The sequence below is a fragment of the Brienomyrus brachyistius genome, chromosome 15, assembly GCF_023856365.1.
Source record: "Brienomyrus brachyistius isolate T26 chromosome 15, BBRACH_0.4, whole genome shotgun sequence".
Classification (NCBI taxonomy): Eukaryota; Metazoa; Chordata; class Actinopteri; order Osteoglossiformes; family Mormyridae; genus Brienomyrus; species Brienomyrus brachyistius.
Genome location: NC_064547.1, coordinates 11,402,824 through 11,421,319, shown reverse-complemented (window position 1 = coordinate 11,421,319; position 18,496 = coordinate 11,402,824). Strand labels below are relative to the sequence as shown.

Genomic DNA, 18,496 nt, shown 5'->3' with positions numbered 1-18,496 from the left:
CAAGTAGTCAGCTATTGACTCTGATGACCATTCCTCCTTGAGAATCCACAAAAACTCATTCACACATGATGCCATCTTGCATAAATTACGAGAAGATTGCATTTCCAAAATACAAACATACCGAACAAGAATTTTGACACAGATTCTACTCATTTTTACGAATCTAGACAACTACTTTTCACTATTCTTTTCATCCCGTTGAATTATCTTAATATGTTAAAGGCTGTACAGTACGTATCACAGTCACTGAACCTCATTAGAAAACTAAGCACATATAACGGAACATTCTCTGGTAGATAAATTGACAATTGGTCTTCTTATTATTTTCAACTTATTTAATACCGGGGCAATTCTTGTTACATTAATTTACGATATTTCTTGATTGTCCACAGCGTGACCTTTATTTAAATGTACTACAAAAATGCAATATCTTCTAGTACCGTTGCCTTTTTCATAATATCCCACAGAATTTTTCTAATTCATTGGCAGAAGTTTATTGTTAAAGTCAGCGTCATTTTGTGTATTTTTAAAATTAAACAACTTTTTTGAACGTCAAAAAATACAGCCTAACAAATAATGAGTAATTCATGAATGAGTTATAGAGGCGGAGAACGACGTCGGTCATCTTGGTCAAACAGTGGTGACACAGATTACATCATGATGAGCATAAAACGGAGCGGTACGGAACCGATCTGACACAGACTGTACGACGCTTCACCTTTTCAGTTTGTTCAACAGATTTCCGGGATGTTTGAAATGGAGATACACAAGGAGAAAAACAAAGCGCAATTAAACAGCTGCTTTAGCAACATCAAGGTACGTATTAATATTATTATTATTATTATTATTAATAATAATATTATTATTATTATTAGTAATAGTGGTAGTACTGCTAGTAGTAGGCGTAGTAATATAGCCTACTATATTTCTACTATATTAGCCTACTAAATAAAGGTATTTATAGCACTGAATTTTAGATATACTAAAAGTATATTTTTGGCTAGAATTAAATAATACCGTTTGAAAATAACAGCAACACATCTTGTTGGATGGCTAGAAAAACATCACCTTATCTCCTAAATCTAGTGAGATGCGTTAAATCCACTATGAGCTCACTTAATTAATTTTACAAAGTATTGATTAGAAAAATATTGTACTGTAGTTGCGAAGTATACAAACACATGGGTGTATATTCGCTGGACACTGTAAATCTATCTATCTATCTATCTATCTATCTATCTATCTATCTATCTATCTATCTATCTATCTATCTATCTATCTATCTATCTATCTATCTATCTATCTATCTATCTATCTATCTATCTATCTATCTATCAGTACGGAGCGGCACAGTGCTACAGTGGTTAGAATTGTTGTCTCACACCTTTGCGACCAGGTTTCTCGTCTCTGCCATAGCTCCTTCTGTGGAATTTGCGAGTTCTTCCCATGTCTCTCCTCCGCAGACCAAAAATATGCTGCGATTAATTGGAGTTATTAAATTGCCCGTAGAGAATGAATGGTGTGAGTGTACTCAGCGATGGGTTGACCTGTCCTGGTTTGTTCCCTGCTTCGCTAGGCTCTGAAACACCCGCGACAAGCAGTTTCAGATATTGGATGAATGATATTCAGTACTTAAAAGTCTCAGTAACACTCACTCAGTAAAATAAAATCCATGTGCTTTCTATAGCATTTATTTGAAAACATTTCATTACATGAAAATCTCAATATAATTATCTGACCCTAATCAATTTACCGTTGTTTACTCCCTCTATTGGCTGTCTTTGTGTAAATACACTTTTAGTAAACATTTTTCATTTGCAGCTACTGTAATTCCCACACCATAATGACAATTCTGCACAACAGAATATCATTTCGCATTGCTTCACACAAATTTCCAAATGTTTCATTACATGTATTGAAATGGTTTTGTACAGTTGTCATCATTTGGCATAATTTTCAGCCACTTCAGTCTTGGTCAAAATAGAATATGTAGAATATGTAGCTGCGAAGTTGTAATAATCTAATGTCCAAAACGTTATATGTAAGTGATCATTGTATTAGCCACCACATGCAAAACAGTTAACAAAGCTTTCAAAATGATTAAAAATATATTCCATAATTTACAGTGATACACCATTGTTGTGCTTTTGGTTCCCACAGTACCTGAGTTTGATGTTCTTGTATTTCCATGTTGCTGGTTTTGTGTTGTGCAGTGTTGTGTTGTGCAGTGTTGTGTTATGCAGTGTTGTGTTATGCAGTGTTGTTCTTGTACTGTGCCTTGATGTCTGAAGAAGTTATATGTGCATGCAAGTGCATTCTCTTTCAGGTGAACTTTAAATACTGTAATGTAGAGCCTGGCAATGATGAAAATGGATCTTTGAAAAGAATAAGCATCAGTTTGGTAAAAAAAATGCCCTTACAGTCTTGAGAATGTTAAGTATGTTTAAATATGCCAAAGCATTTGAGAAAAACTGTAATGTAAAGGCAATATATTCAGGGCTGAAGTATGGGGCACATCATCAGCACACATTACATTTTTTGGGTAGTGTGGTTTTCATCATTCACTTCATTGTTTTACCACTGAATACTTGGTGAAATGTAGTATTATGTGAAGTATTGTAATATTATCATTTTGCATAATTTTTCAAAGGTTTGCAGCAGTACTTCCTAGACTGATATTCATTCCAGTGCAGCACACTAAAGTCCCTTTTGTCTTCCCCTCCAGCTCTTTGTTCTTTGCCAAAGTCTGCTGCAGTTTTCTCAGCTGCTTCATTCTACCTATTTAAAGAGCTGCATCACCACCTTGGAGAAACGGTTTGGACTCAGCAGTCAGTCCTCAGGCACTATCACCTCCTTGAACGAGGTAATGTACCAAACACAGACCAGGCACCCAAGTACTACAAAGCATGGTGTATGTAGAATTACAGTTTGCAAAACAGTTAATGTAATCCCCAGACTATAATGCTACTTACAGTATGCACAGCAGAACATCATTTCTCATTGCTTGACACCCATTTCCAAATGTTTTAGTACATATATGCAAATGGTTTTGTACAATTGTACATTTTTTTGTACATTTGGGACGGTTTTCAGCAGCTTTAGTCTTGATTTTGTAGTTTCCTATTGTAATAATTATACACCCAAAACTATGGGTGCTGGTGTCTTTGACATGAATAAATATCAGTTTGATAAAGAAAAATGATCGGTCAGTGACCAAGAAAAAGTGGGTAACAACTATTATTCAGAATTGTGGAGCTCAGGAGCATACTTACACTGACATTTTGACTATCATGAATAACCAATGATGACTGTATTTTTCATTTTGGTTGCACTGACTAATTCATTGGTGGAATTATTTACTTTTGAGACATGACTTAATTTTTAATCTTTAATGAATACATTTTTAATTAATTACATTAAGTCACAGGATTATGCAGTAAATCATATTGCTGTACTATATGCATGAACTGTTTTGAGAGTCATGAGAATGTTCCTAGGATGATCCTAGGAGCTATGTTGTCAGGGGCAATTGCCCCTGGTAGGGTCTCCAAAGGCAAAGTGCGGTTCATATTGGAAAATCAAGGAGAATGTTACCTCGCTTGGATTAGTCTTGCCTGGGGCAGGAGCAAATATGCAAGCACCTGGTAGCTGGGCCTTCACCCATGGGGTTTCACTGGACGTAGCCCGAAGGGGTAACATGGGTTCTTCCCCCTGTGGGCCTACCACTTGTAAGGGATGCTGTGGGGTCAGGTGCAATATAGATCGCTGGCAGTCAAAGCCTGGGGCCTCAACAGACCAATCGTTGGTTAGCAAAACTGGCTCTCGGCACATGTAACATAACCTCTCTGGTGAGAAAGGAGCCTGAGCAGGAAGGTAGAGAAATACCGGCTAGATATAGTCGGGCTCTGGAACCAAACTCCTGGAGAGGGTCAGGACTCTATTCCACTCTGGAGTTGCCCATGGTGAGAGGCGCTGGGCAGGTGTTGATCTCCTTATAGCACCCGGGTTTGGTGCCAGTGTTTTGGAGTTTACCCAAGTGAACGAGAGGGTTGCTTCCCTTCAAGTGGAGGGAAAGGCCTTCTGACTGCATGTACATGCTGAACACCAGTCCAGAGTATCTGGTGTTCTTGGAGACCTTGGAGGGGGTGCTGGAAGGTGCCCCTTCTGGGGACTACATTGTTCTGCTGGGGGATTTTAATGCTCATGCGGGTAATGACAGTGAAACCTGGAAGGGTGTGATTGGGAGGTATGGCCTGTGCAGTTGGAATCTGAGTGGTGATCAGCTCTTGGACTTCTGTGCTAACCACAGTTTTTGCATAATGAACACCATGTTTGAACATAACGTCTAAGGTCTGCACTTGGCACCAGAGCACCCTAGATCGCAGTATGATGATAAATTTTGTATCATCGGATCTGCGTTCGTATGTTTTGGACACATGGTTGAAAAGAGGAGCTGAGCTGTCAACTGATCACCATCTGGTAGTGAGTTGGTTCCGATGGCAGAGGAAGATGCCAGATAGACCTGGAGCCTTAATGGGCCACGTTCCAGGACTCTGTGGATCAGGTGGAAGTGCAGCCGTAAGGTTGTAGGTGTCTGTTGCAGCAGCAAGGCTTGAACCTGGTGGTGGACACCAGCGGTAAAGGGAGCTGTCAGGCTGAAGGAGTCCTTCCGAGCTTGCTTAGCTTGTGGGACCCCTGAAAGAACTGACAGGTATCGGCAGGCCAAGTGGAAAGCAGCTTTGGTTGCTGAGGCAAAAACTCAAAAAGGTTCTGGTAAACCATCAGGCAACTTCGGGGGGGAGAGAAGGGCTGGAGAACTATAGACATCAACTTGAAAATTAGTCAGGCAGTGTAAGGAATATTTAGAGGATCTTCTGAATCCAAGTGATGCCCTTCCTTGGGGGTCATTCCATGTCAAATCATCACACTTTTGGAGCTCATCGTCACGGAATTTAATGAAACTTGACATCATCATAGGAATCCACGCCAGTTTTCTGAAGTAAAGGAATGATTTATAAATTATCTTGGGTTAAAACTGAAGTGTTCAAAAAAGATTTTTGTTCAATTGTAAATTAATCTATATGTTAAAATAATTGGTGCGACAGTAAGGCGGACGCTGTACCCTTCTGGCATGGCAAAGAGAGAGTGTTTTACGTTCCTACCTTCACCTATGGTCATGAGCTCTGGGTAGTGACCGAAAGAATGAGGTTGCGGATACGATCAGCAGAAATCAAGTTTCTCCATAAGATATCTGGGCACAGCCTTAGAGATAGGGTGAGGAGCTAGGACACTGCGGAGGGGTTCAAAGAAGAGCTGCTGCTCCTCCGCATCGAAAGGAGCCAGTTGAGGTGGTTCAGGCATCTATCTAGGACGCCTCCTTGACAGCTCCCCGGGGAGGTGCTTTGGGCCTGCCGGGAACGCCTTGGTATTCCCCCAGAGAAGCTGGAGGAAGTAGCTGGTGAAAGGGAAGCCTGGGCATCCGTGCTTAGACTGCTGCCCCCATGACCCGACCGCAAATAAGCAGCAGAGAATGGATGGAGAATATTAAGCATGTTTCATGAAATGTGCCAAAGAAATTAAGAAAAATCGTAATGCTTGAGTTACATTGTATTTGTATATTTAGCAGACACTTTTGTCCAAAGGAACATACACTATATGACTGGAAATATGGATAGAAGTCGTTAATAATTACACATCTATGCAATTTCCAGCAATAATCTCTGGTATGGGTGGAGGAACATAGGAGGAACGGAGGAGGTCAGTGACTTTCAGCTTGACATCATCATAGGAATCCACGCCAGTTTTCTGAAGTAAAGGAATGATTTATAAATTATCTTGGGTTAAAACTGAAGTGTTCAAAAAAGATTTTTGTTCAATTGTAAATTAATCTATATGTTAAAATTATTTTCACATTCAAATTTTCTACATTTAAAGATATATGTCAACAGATTGAAAGAATCATCCAAATATCCTTGAATAAGTCATAGATCCAATTTCCAAACTCTTAATCAGTGCAGTATTGCAGTGAGCCTACAGCCAATCAAATGTAGCACATATTGCAAGCATCAGGATACCATGAATGGGACATTAATCCATTACATTGTACACAATCAGGCACTCAAACATATGCTAAGGGAAATTTAAAGGCACAAATGTACCTAAACACATGTTTTGAGATTGTGGGGGGAAAATAAAATGCTGGGCAGATACCAATGCAAACTCCATGTACACAGAGCCAAGGATGGAAATCAAACCCACAAACCCTGGAGGCCTAAGAAGATAGTAGTACCCACTGAAGGACCATGTCATTTTTATGTTATCCACATAAGTTCTTGAAATGTATTGTATGAAATACAAAACAGGCTTATAGACTAATGCTACCGAATTACTCCATTACATTTGCTATATACTGTATGGTTTTCACATTTTGACACTTAACTGATAAGTCTCTTCCTTCAGGTGGGGAACTCGCTGCTAATCGTGTTTGTAAGTTACTTTGGGAGGCGTGTCCATCGGCCACGTCTCATCGGGCTGGGTGGCCTGCTGATGTCCATAAGCGCAATGATGCTGGCGCTGCCCCACTTCCTCTCGCAGCCTCACACAAACAATTCTGTTTTACAAGGTAAGAATAGGCTTTCTGCTTAAAGCAGTACTGGAGTAGGAAAATACGATGTGTACTATATGACTCGTCAAAGACCTGTTAGGCATCATGTTGTTATCCACTGCTAATCCAATGCTTTAACAGCACTGCAAATTTGATAATCAGGCTTCCCAAGTTATATAAATTCATAGCAACACTAACGAGCGATTATGTATTAAGGGCTCACAATGACTTCTGTGCTTGCTGATAGAAAAGAAAGAGTTGTGCATGCCTCGAACAAACTTCTCTGAAACCAGCACCTGTGGACAACAGGATTACCAGCAGCTCACTGACACCAGCATTATGTGGAAAATTATGGCTATTGCTCAACTACTCTTTGGGATCGGTTCTGTGCCAATCCAGCCTTTCGGCATTTCTTATGTGGATGACTTTGCTGGACCCAGGAATGCTCCCCTTTACATTGGTAAACTACTTATTAAACTAATGCTACTTCTTTACAGTAGAAATACACGCTACTTTGCATTGATTTTACACATTTATTTTGTTCTGTTTCAGCTGTCCTTTTCGCTGTGTCTGTGTTTGGCCCAGCCTTTGGATTTCTCCTGGGCTCTGTGATGTTGAAGATTTATGTTAACATCGATAAACCTGACCCAAGTAATACGTCATTCCCTCCAATATACTACTTTTAAAATGGGCTCCCGAATAACAGCATGACAGCTCATGCACCTCACGGAAAATCGCTGGCATTCTGCCCTCAATTTCAAGCTGAAGCAAAACATCTTCAAAATGAAACACCTGAGTCTTTTGTTAGTTTGTGTTTCTCACTAGTGAAATATTCCGTCTGACTTTTACAGGCAGTCTTTTGGAGCTTAACCTGAGTGACCAGCGCTGGGTAGGCGCCTGGTGGCTGGGACTGTTGATCTCCTCAGGGTGCTTGGCTATTACTTCTTTGCCCTACTTTGCTTTTCCTCGGGAGATGCAGGTAGTAACTCCGCGTTTTAAGCTGAAATATTTTAATCAGATCATAGAAACTTGGGAACTGAAAAGGAATCCTTAGCAAGGTTTATCTGCATTTGCATTATAATATATACACTGTGGCTAACTTAAGTAATGAATTACCCACTTGCCTGGTAATATTAACTATTTCAATGTTTTTCAGACAATATATATATATAAATATATACACTCACACACACACACACACACACACACACACACGTACACTGACCGGCCATTTTATTAAGTACACCTGTCCGACTGCTTGTTGAAGAAAGTATCAAATCAGCCAATCATATGTCAGCAGCACAATGTAAAAATAGGTCCAATGAGGTACTAGCAAGGTATACCTAATAAAGTGGCTAGTGAGTATATGTGTGTGTGCATTATATATAACTGCTATAATTGAGCTTTTGTGCATTAGGTATCATTTCGCCAATAAACATATTACCTTTCAGGCAAACAAAGCTGAAGTGGACATTTTTACTGAAGATTCAGAGAAGCCAAATGTGACATTACTGGAATTCTTGAAGAGTAAGCGAGTAACCAACACTACCGTGATGCTGTTAAATACTTCAGGATGTTACTACTTCAAAATCATGTTGTCGTCGACTTATGACCTCTGCGCTGTACCATCATCTTACACCTGTTCCAAGATAGCAGATATGGCCGTGACTGTGCTGCGCCTGGCAGTGAGAGTGCAGCCCAGCATGAGTGCATGACAGCTTCCACCCGAACTGCCGGCAGCATGAGGATCCCCATGAGACGCTCATTCATTCCTCTCATGCTCAGGCTACTTTTCATAGCAGTCACAGTACATTATACATTCGTATCCGTTTGTGTCTTAGCAGCAAAAACGGTGATAAAAAGGTTAAAAAACACCAAATAATATGACTTAAAGATGATATAATGTTATTATACAGTATACTGTGTGATCATTTTTGCATATAAAAAAGGACTGACTTACGGCCAAATTGTCTTACAACCCGTCAGTAGGAACCGATCATGATCGTAAGTAGACGACAACCTGTATTTGGAATTTTTCATCCTTATTTTAAACTAATTTAGCTTTTTAGCAGATAAAAGGTTTTCTTATGTTGTAAGAGAAAAATATCCACGTACTGTATGTTGTGGTGAGCCACAGGAGCAATGGCACTTATTAAGAAGGTGGTAATTATTAGAAAATGTGCATGTTTGTAAGGGGGGATTGGTGAGGGGATGTGTAGTGCAGCAGGCCAGGCCTGGCAGCTTGCTGCAGTCAAGGCATGGCTTTTCTCGAGGGGTGGTGTGGCCGTTGTAGGACTACAGCCAAGCTGGAGGCAGCAGCCAAAGGCTTAAGGGGATCTCCCTTTTGGCTCCAGAAGGAGCTCCCTAAATCAGGAGCCAACAGCAGCTCTTATTTTGTATGTACAGTTTGTACGTGCAGTTGTGCATCACTGTTTCTAATTCATTCCAGTGTTTCCTCGGCTCTTTGTGAAGCTTCTGGTGAACCCGTTTTTCCTACTGCTGGTCTTGGCCCAGTGCTCCTTCTCGTCTGTGATTGCAGCTCTGTCCACCTTCCTCAATAAGTTCTTGGAGTGCCAGTATCATGCCCCAGCCAGCTACAGCAGCCTTTTGATTGGTGAGTACAAGGACCATGTCAAAGGATATGCTCAGGATGAATGTTACCCTCAAAGCTTAGGATTCTGCTTCTTTTAGATATCTCTGTTCTACTGTCGAATATCAACCCAGTACACATTTCGCATACATTCAAAATACATCCAACGGACTTCTGCTATATTCTCCATTTAGACAACACAGCATACCCCTAATTATAAAGAACTTAAATCAGTTCTGTTAGAACACAACACTCTTTTCTGCCCCTGGTAGTTGCTCTTCAAGATGATCACGTGTCTCATCCCATGCAGGGACAATGAACCTGCCAGCAGTTGCCATAGGGATGTTGCTGGGTGGTGTAGTTATGAAACACAGCAACATGTCCCTGAAGGCCATACCCAGGTTCTCCTTAGCCATGATCTTAATCTCCACCCTTCTCTGTGTGCCAATCTTCTTCATGGGCTGTGCCACACAAAGGATTGCCAACGTCAATTGGAACATTACAGATCATTTTGGAGAGGAAAGGTAGGTCAGCGTTTTGTTCTATGGGCCTTGATTGTCATAACTGGTACATAACAATTACAGGGTGATTGAGCGTGACAGTCACTCTTTTCAGTCTTTTGTCACGCACTCCTGCCACACATTGTATTTCTCATGTGGAAAAATAATTTTTAGGCTAATATGCCGCAGCACTCAATATTTCTCAGACTGCGGCATGGTAGCGCCTCACTATGAAACAAGCGCGTCTCCACTGGAGTCCTGGAGCCTGCCACTTACCAGCCAATCAAAAACAAGAAGGGGCCTACAAAATAGCAAATCAGAAAATAGCACTATTGTATCTGGGTAAAATGCAACACAACAACCAATGCTCATTATTAACTACGATAAAAGGAAAACATTTGAGAAATAGAGGCCCGTGGTTCCTTTTTTCAAAGGTGACTGGCTTGAACCAATTTGGGAGGTTATCAAAGATCGCAACCTTGGTTGTAGTGTTCCCACATTCCAATGTTGAGGCCAAAGAGGGTTTTTTCAATGGTCGGTTTGAACAAAACTGCAACACGAAACGGCTTGGCTCTAGATGGGACATTGTCCTCCATAATGACCTGATATGGTATGTTATGGACTCATGCAAAGTGAGATACTTCAAGCCTTTATTTGTTATAATTTTGATGATTATGGCTTACAGATTATGAAAACCCCAAATTCAAAAGCTCAGAAAATTGGAATGTTATATTAAATCAATAAACAAAGGATTTAAAATAGAGAAATGTCGGACCTCTGAAAAGTATAATCATGCATATGTAGTCAGTACTTTGTTTGGGCCCCTTTTGTATGAATTACTGCCTCGATGCGGCATGGATGCTATCAGCCTGTGGCACTGCTGAGGTGTCATGGAAAACCAGCATGCTTCAATAGCGGCCATCAGCTCTTCTGCATTGTTCGGTCTCATCTCTCATCTTTCTCTTAGCAATGTCCCATAGATTCTCTATGGGTTTCAGGTCAGGCGAGTTTGCTGGCCAATCAAGCACAGTAATCCCATGGTCATTGAACCAGGTTTTGGTACTTTTGGCATAAGTGCAAACAACGGTCAGGACCCGTCTCCCCACCCGAAGGTGAAGGCAGGCTACCCTCTCGTCCACCGCGGTAAACCTCAATGTACAGGCGCCCAGCCAGGGGGTGATAAGTATGTGATGGCACATTCCATGTCCCTAGATCTAGCTTCTGCAGCCGAGGGTCAGACTGCCAAGGTCCCCGCCCTCGGCCACTGCCCAGCTCACACTTCATCCGACCCTTTGGCCCCTCCTACAGGTGGTGAGCCCACTGGAGGGGGGACCCATGTGCCTTCTTCAGGCTGTGCCCAACCAGGCCCCATGGGTGCAGGCTTGACCACCAGGTGCTCGCCATTGAGCCCCACCCCCAGGCATGGCTCCAGGGAGGGGCCTGGTGACCTGCATCCAGACGAGGGAAAACATGAATCTATGTTGTTTGTCATCATAAGGGAACTAATGCCTATAGTTGTATATTCTGTTATAATCGACACATTCAGTTTTTACATTTTTAAATAAATTATTCAAGTTTTAATTATTTTTAAAGTAAATTAGTAATGTATACAAAAATACATCTACAGACAACAGCTTTAAAGGTTTTTATTCAAAAATATTTTGCGGCTTCAGTTGATTCTCCTCTTGTCTGTTTTACGTGAAATGAAATGACGCCTGTTTTACAGACACTTTTCAAACAGGGAAAATACTCCGAAATTATTTTATTTCCTGGCCAGCTTTTATGTATCTATCTTTTGGTGCTCCACTGTCAGTGTAAGATAAGTGAATGCATAAAGCTGGTACACTTTCTTGTCCTATAAACCAGAGAACACTGCACTACAGGATTACTAGACTATACATAGTTGATTAAACAACCACCGAATGGAAGAAGGTCAGTGCTGAACATACATAGCTGTGGAGGAACAGCAGGGGGAACATGAGTGCCAGTAGTCAGGGACGGATTACGGACCGGGCCAGCGGGGCAGCTGCCCAGGGACCCTTGGGGTGCAGGGGGCCCGTGGGGCCCCTAGCCCAAAACAATTTGCAACGCTTATCAACAATGTATTTTCGTTTGTCTATTTTAGAGGGCCTACATTCTTTGATCCTCTGCTTACAAGGGCCCCTGACCTTACAGGGAGGGCGTTTGGCTGCCAAGGGCCCTTGAATTGTGGTGGGGGGGGGGGGGGGCCTCGCAAACGTTTTGCCCAGGGGCCCACACAACCCATAATCCGTCCCTGCCAGTAGTGTTGTCTACATTACCACTCCGTGCACTTGGATCAACCAAATGTTTAGACCGTAGGTGTCTTAAGATAGAAGAGGTGTTGTAGTAGTATTTTAAAACTACACTCTCAACACCTCATCCATGGATATTAAATTAGGGCTTTCACAAACACATGAACTCATGGGAGTTCACAAACTATGCTTAAAATTCAAGCTGAAATACTCTCCCTTAAAAATATTGCAGGCTTCGTAAACCTATAATGCAGTGTTCATTTGTTTACGATTATAATTTACATGTTCATTGTCTTTGTTCTTATCCCAAGTATGCAATATATGAAATTGACAGTAAACAATATATTTTTATTTAATGTTAAGCTTTTTTAAATAGTTGTTGATTTAACGTATTTTTTTATATTAAGTATCACTATAGCAGATTACATAATCATATGCTGAGTGCAGTTACATGGTTATTACCCAGATACTGTAATTAGCTTTCAACATATTCTTTGGTAGCCTAAGACTTAGACAGTATAGTATGTATTTAAACAATAAATCTACAAACGCCCCTAGATATCGGTTTCTTATCTCTTTCATGCTAGATAATATATCAGGCATAACGGGACACAAGGCCCCAAAAGGCAGTTAGGCGATTTTAACACAAAATATTTTTAAATTATTAATGTGCTCCTTTTTTTCCTTTTGCAAGCAGATCTTTTACTACATGCAATCTCAACTGCTCCTGCTCAAGCACGGCTTTCAATCCTGTGTGTGGCACAAACAACGTAGAGTATATCTCACCCTGCCATGCTGGCTGCACCAATTTTACCATGGATCCTCAAAATCTCCAAATCCAGGTAAGATCCTTTATATGACACCAGGGAGCAAGGATTTATGTTGACCATGGGTTTTTGACCAAGAAAAATTCAGAAAAAGCAATGAAATTTACATGCTGAGTTTACGTGCAAAATTACTTATATGGTGCTTTTCCAGCATCACCAAGAACTGCGCCGTACTTGATCCATACCATGAACTTACCATGCTGACATGGGCCCTGGTTACTAGCAGGGTTGAAAGTGTGAGCAAACCAAGCTCATTTCTCACGACCATCTGATTGGCCGAAATTCACGGAGATACTAGTTTTCTGCACATGGTATGGCTGTTTGTTGTAATCCCAATTAAAATTAAACACCTGGAAACGACATATGGTGGTGTGGCTTATTCTAATGATATGCTCTCCAGGTTGGATAATATACACATAGATTCAGTCTTTTAGCACAGAACAGTAGAAGACAAAGATGCTAATGGACCACAAAGATCAGATTGCAGCCCTGGTTTATACATGTGTTCGGTCTGACTACAGTAAAAAAAATATATATATAATAATAATTGTACAAATTAAATCCTGGGGTGTTTCTCAGTAACAAAAACACCACACACACACAGCATGCTTGCCTTCCAAGGATGAACTTGTGGTTGCGTGAATCATGGGATTTGACTCGTTCAAGGTATGTATTCAGGATGTAACCAGTTATCCTTGATATTTCGGGTGGGACAAGAATGAGATCCGGACATTTTTTACCATCCTCTGTACTTCTGTTCTTGAGTATTGAAACTGGGCTTCGGCAATGGAAGATGACATAAAATGGGCAGACAAATACGGTAAAGTACGCACATTGAGAACCAGCCCCGGTGTAACACCATGTAAGTAAATTAGTGCCTCGTTGATTTTACGTCACTGTCACTTTCCAAACTCGGCTCAGGTACAGGTCAGTTCCTTAATGCTGGTGAAAAAGCGCCAATAGTGATATGCAATTGCAAAGAAATTAAGAAAACCTTATTTTAATGTATTATATTAAACATCAGGAAGTAAGTGTATGAATGCATGACAGACCCCCTGCTGCTTGCAGGCATACACCAGCTGCAGCTGTGTTCGTGATGGTGATAAACTCGGAAACACTCACCCCGGCGCCTGCAGCAACAGCTGCTCCCACTACCTCCTGCCCTTCATGATCCTTATTTCTGTTGCTGGCTTCGTCGCTAGTCTATCCCACAACCCTGTGTACATGATGGTGCTCAGGTGAGTAGTACGCTTCTCACCCAGATAATGGCTTTTAAACAGGAGGTTGCAGACAGTGTATTTTTGCTAACTTCATTCTCACTTTCCCTGATTTAGAACTGTACCCAATGACGAAAAGTCATTTGCAATAGGAATTCAGTTCTTGATTATGCGACTTCTTGGTGAGTGAACTGTTTATGGGATTTACTTCAAACCTGATGCTGTTTTTGGCTTTGGGATTTAAGCTACTATTCACAACGGAGTGAATAGAGGATTATGGAGTAATGGGGATTAAATATGCTGCTGATTTTAAAAGGAGGTAAATGATTATCTGTCAATATACTAAGCTACTACTGGTGTAAAACAAAATGAAACATGTCAAAATTTTAAAATGTTGGAATTTAAAAAAAAAAAATGCACAATGAATGAAAATGAGACAAACATCTCTGCTGAGTAGACCAAAAAAAACACCTTTGTGTAAGGTTTGTGTAAGGTTTGTGTGAGGTTTCATAGTGCCCTCAGATAAAACTAGAAAAAGTTCTCTACTTGTCACTGCAAGAGCTCAATAAATGGGATGAAGATCACATTAAAGATGAATGTATAACTGCTTCTCAGCCTGGCTGCCTGCTCCAGCCCTCTTTGGCCTGGCCATCGACTCCACATGCCTAAGGTGGAAGTGGATCTGCGGGAATAAGCAGGGCTGCACTTATTACAACAATGACCTTTTCAGAAGCAGGTGAGAAGTTACTTTGCTTAACAAAGAATAAAATGGAACATGACATACACAAGTTTAATATGGGATGTATGAAAGCGCAGAAGGTTTGTTGGGCAACTATGTAGATTAAAGCTAAATTTGTGATTTATTACTGAAGCTCCTTTATCATAATTACTAAAAAGAACTATTTAATTGAGTTAAAACTCAATATTACTTTGGAAAAATGATTTAAAGGTGAATGTGAAAGTGTTATTTTATATCCCCCTAAAAAGTAAAATCAGAGATGTATACAGATGATAATCAATCAATCAGATGTCGATAATGAAATATATCCGGCAACATGAATAAAACCTTTTTGCCCCATTGCAGGTATCTGGGCCTCCAGGTAGCATATAAAGTGATGGGGATTTTGCTGTTGGCCCTAGTAGGTTGGAAGGTAAAGCGCACAGGGGAGTACAGACTCCAGGTGCCATTTAACGAGCTCCTATGACACGGAAGGTGAATTCTGCCCTGACGGCTTAGAAGCTTTGATGCTCATAAATTAATGAGTAAGTAAATCAATCAATGAATTGTTAGGATGGATGACCGGTTGAATGAATCCATTTATGATTAAGTGCCTTTTGGCTTCTCTGTAATATGTTAATTTAAACTTGAACTGCCTTTGAGTGCAATGCCTTGTAATGGGCACTATTTCCTTTTAGAGCCGCAGAGATGGAATACCCTGGCAGATTTGTTGCAGAACTTTGGATCTCTTACTGAGAATGAGGTATCACAAAATGTTTTTGTGAATACCTACTTTCTGTGGATATAATTCATTATTCAAAAACAATATTTTATTCAATAATAATGCCTTCTATTCTTGATATTTGAACAAAGCTTCTTAATGGACTTTAGCTATGCATTGTAGATGTATAAAAAGGGTTACATTTTCGCCTCTTTACTGTCTTAACTTAAAATGCATAATTGTGCATCAGCAGTAGTATCTTTTACATTATGAAAATGATGTAAATAATATTATGAATTTGTGTATTTCAGTTCACTTATGCATGCAGTGGCAGATAATGTAATCATTAAATAATGAGATTGCTTTGAAACATTTTTTGGCACTTCCCACTTCCTGTTTTTACCCATCATTGCAGGTGTCAAAATAAAAGCGCCACAGTTATTTGTGTGGAGGGATTATTTGGACTTTGCATAGTATGTTTATTCATTAATGCATACATTTATTTTACTGAAATGAACATAAATAAATCTATTAAGAAAATTGTTTATTTCTTCCTGTTTTTTAATTACTTATATTCTTAATGGTTTAATTAATTCAAAAATGCCATACATGACAAGAAATAAGCCTTGAAATGCAGTGTCATTTCCCCCCACCAAGGCTTTGAGGGAGGGCTCTAGTGAATACTGGATTATTTTTACTGAATTGCTCGATAACTCGCCGGACAACTGACGCTACAGAAGTGATGGGGTTAATGTACATGTGGGAGCACACCTGTTGATGCCTATCGCTGAATGCCATCCATCCATCCATTTTCCAAACCACTTATCCTACAGGGTCGCGGGGGGTCCGGAGCCTATCCCGGAAGCAATGGGCATGAGGCAGGGAACAACCCAGGATGGGGGGCCAGCCCATCGCAGGGCACACTCACACACCATTCACTCACACATGCACACCTACGGGCAATTTAGCAACTCCAATTAGCCTCAGCATGTTTTTGGACTGTGGGGGGAAACCGGAGTACCCGGAGGAAACCCCACGACGACATGGGGAGAACATGCAAAGTCCACACACATGTGACCTAGGCGGAGACTCGAACCCGGGTCCCAGAGGTGTGAGGCAACAGTGCTAACCACTGCACCCCTGTATGCTATTTCATTGTATAAAAAGAAACTGACTGTACTGTAGAATAAAGTATTTCAACACTGCTTCTTCCTCAGCTCCCACTGTTTGCTATCACATGCATCTTTGGATTTGTTAGTGCAATCTGTGCTTTATTTTTTTCGTGAAATGTAAGTGCAGTATCTGTTTATTAAGTGCTGTGGTTTAATATGTACATTATTATTTCAGTACTGTGTATACTGTCCTTAATGTCTTGCCTCTCTCGTATAACTTGAGATACGCCCAAATTGACTTGCAACAAGTGGTCCTGGTTCCAAATGCGGAAGTCGATGGGTACCTATATTTTATATGCTGTAGTGTGCTGGGTGTCAGACATTGCAATGCACCTTGCTTTGATTTTGACCCGTTAGATCAGAGGGAGGTAATCTTATCCAGAAAGGGCCGCTATGTATGATGGTTTTCACTGCAACTCTCTGAACAGCGAACCTAACGGTTATCCCAATACCTTGATCTTGCTAGCATATTTAAATGTGTACCTATTCAGGAATAGAGTGGTGAAGGCATTCAGAGGAGGACTGATGATTATCAGAGGGAACAAAGGGACTGAGTACTTGTCAGTATCCAGTAGAACCACCAGACTCCTACACTGAATGATTCTGGATGTGGCACAGACGCTAATCCCTCTGTATTAGGGGATCCGTCTCCAGTTTGTACTCTTCTAGTTAATAGGTAGATTATCAGACAGATTTTCGCCCTAGTCCAGTACTCATTGACAGCCTAATACACCGTGTTTCAGTTTCTCTTGATAGTCAATACATGTCACAGGATGTACATTACTCTGATGGGCAGGCCCTCTTACATATGATGGAAACACTACAACAATTTAAGAATAAGGGTCAGAAGAGTGAAATACATATAATGAGTGTGTAGCTCAGCAGACTAAGACTCTGGCTGTGATCAGAAGGTCGACGATTCGTGCTCAGAATTGGCAGAATAGCCACATGTCCACAGGCTTTTGAACAAGACCTGAAAACCCTGGGGGCCTCAAGGTAGCAGTGTCTTCACTGTGACCCCCAAGCTTGTTCTTGCCTTTATAGAGAGTAAGATGGGGCAAATTATTAATCCCATGGGGCCTCAGCAAACCAGTACAAGGAAAATAGTTGTTAATTTTATATATACTACCTTCTGCTGGCCTTATGAGAATATTTAATTATCATTTTTCCCCAAAATTGCAATTTTAACATTAAATTTATGATTTTCCCATGGTCCTGTGGTCGCTTTATTTGGTAATTATTGATAGAAAACTTTTTTTGGAAAGTGAAACAATATTAAAATTGCTTTATTGCGTAAAAAAACTGTTTTTGTTTAGTAAAATAAAATAAAATACTGCCGTCTTGTGGCAAAAGTAGGTACTGCAGTTTGAAAATAATTAAATGATTTCTTCCCGAAATTGCAATACCTACTTTTGGCCACGAGATGGCAGCAAGAAAATAGAAAAATAATTTTCCCACGGTCTACTAGCAGCTTTGTGTGGTAATTGTTTGTATTAAAAATACATTGGACCAAGTCAAATTATTTTAATGAAGAATTAACATCTAAAAGCTGCTATTAGACCGTGGGAAAATAATTTTTCTATTTTCTTGCTGCCATCTCGTGGCCAAAAGTAGGTACTGCAGTTTGAAAACAAATGATTTCTTGCCGAAATTGCAATACCTACTTTTGGCCACGAGATGGCAGCAAGAAAAGTTAAAAATTATTTTCCCACGGTCTAATAGCAGCTTTTAGATGTTATTTCTTCATTAAAATAATTTGACTTGGTCCAATGTATTTTTAATACAAATAATTACCACACAAAGCTGCTAGTAGACCGTGGGAAAATTATTTTTAACTTTTCTTGCTGCCATCTCGTGGCCAAAAGTAGGTATTG

At 40.4% G+C, this 18,496-nt stretch overlaps 1 protein-coding gene across 2 annotated transcripts; it reads left to right on the top strand.

Moving 5' to 3' along the window:
• Window positions 1–659: 659 nt before the first annotated feature.
• slco2a1 (solute carrier organic anion transporter family, member 2A1) lies at window positions 660–15,993 on the top strand. Of its 2 annotated transcripts, none has more exons than XM_048975863.1 (15): window positions 660–816; window positions 2,726–2,863; window positions 6,460–6,622; window positions 6,852–7,064; window positions 7,157–7,255; window positions 7,456–7,583; window positions 8,056–8,131; window positions 9,054–9,218; window positions 9,505–9,718; window positions 12,665–12,809; window positions 13,863–14,032; window positions 14,129–14,193; window positions 14,627–14,747; window positions 15,096–15,274; window positions 15,428–15,993. In XM_048975863.1, exons 1-14 carry the CDS (start codon window positions 748–750, stop codon window positions 15,214–15,216), a joined length of 1,887 nt encoding a protein of 628 aa, XP_048831820.1. In that variant the 5' UTR covers window positions 660–747; the 3' UTR covers window positions 15,217–15,274; window positions 15,428–15,993. The 2 variants fall into 2 exon arrangements, with proteins under 2 accessions (XP_048831820.1, XP_048831819.1); XM_048975862.1 differs by having other exon boundaries at window positions 12,662–12,809.
• Window positions 15,994–18,496: the final 2,503 nt, after the last annotated feature.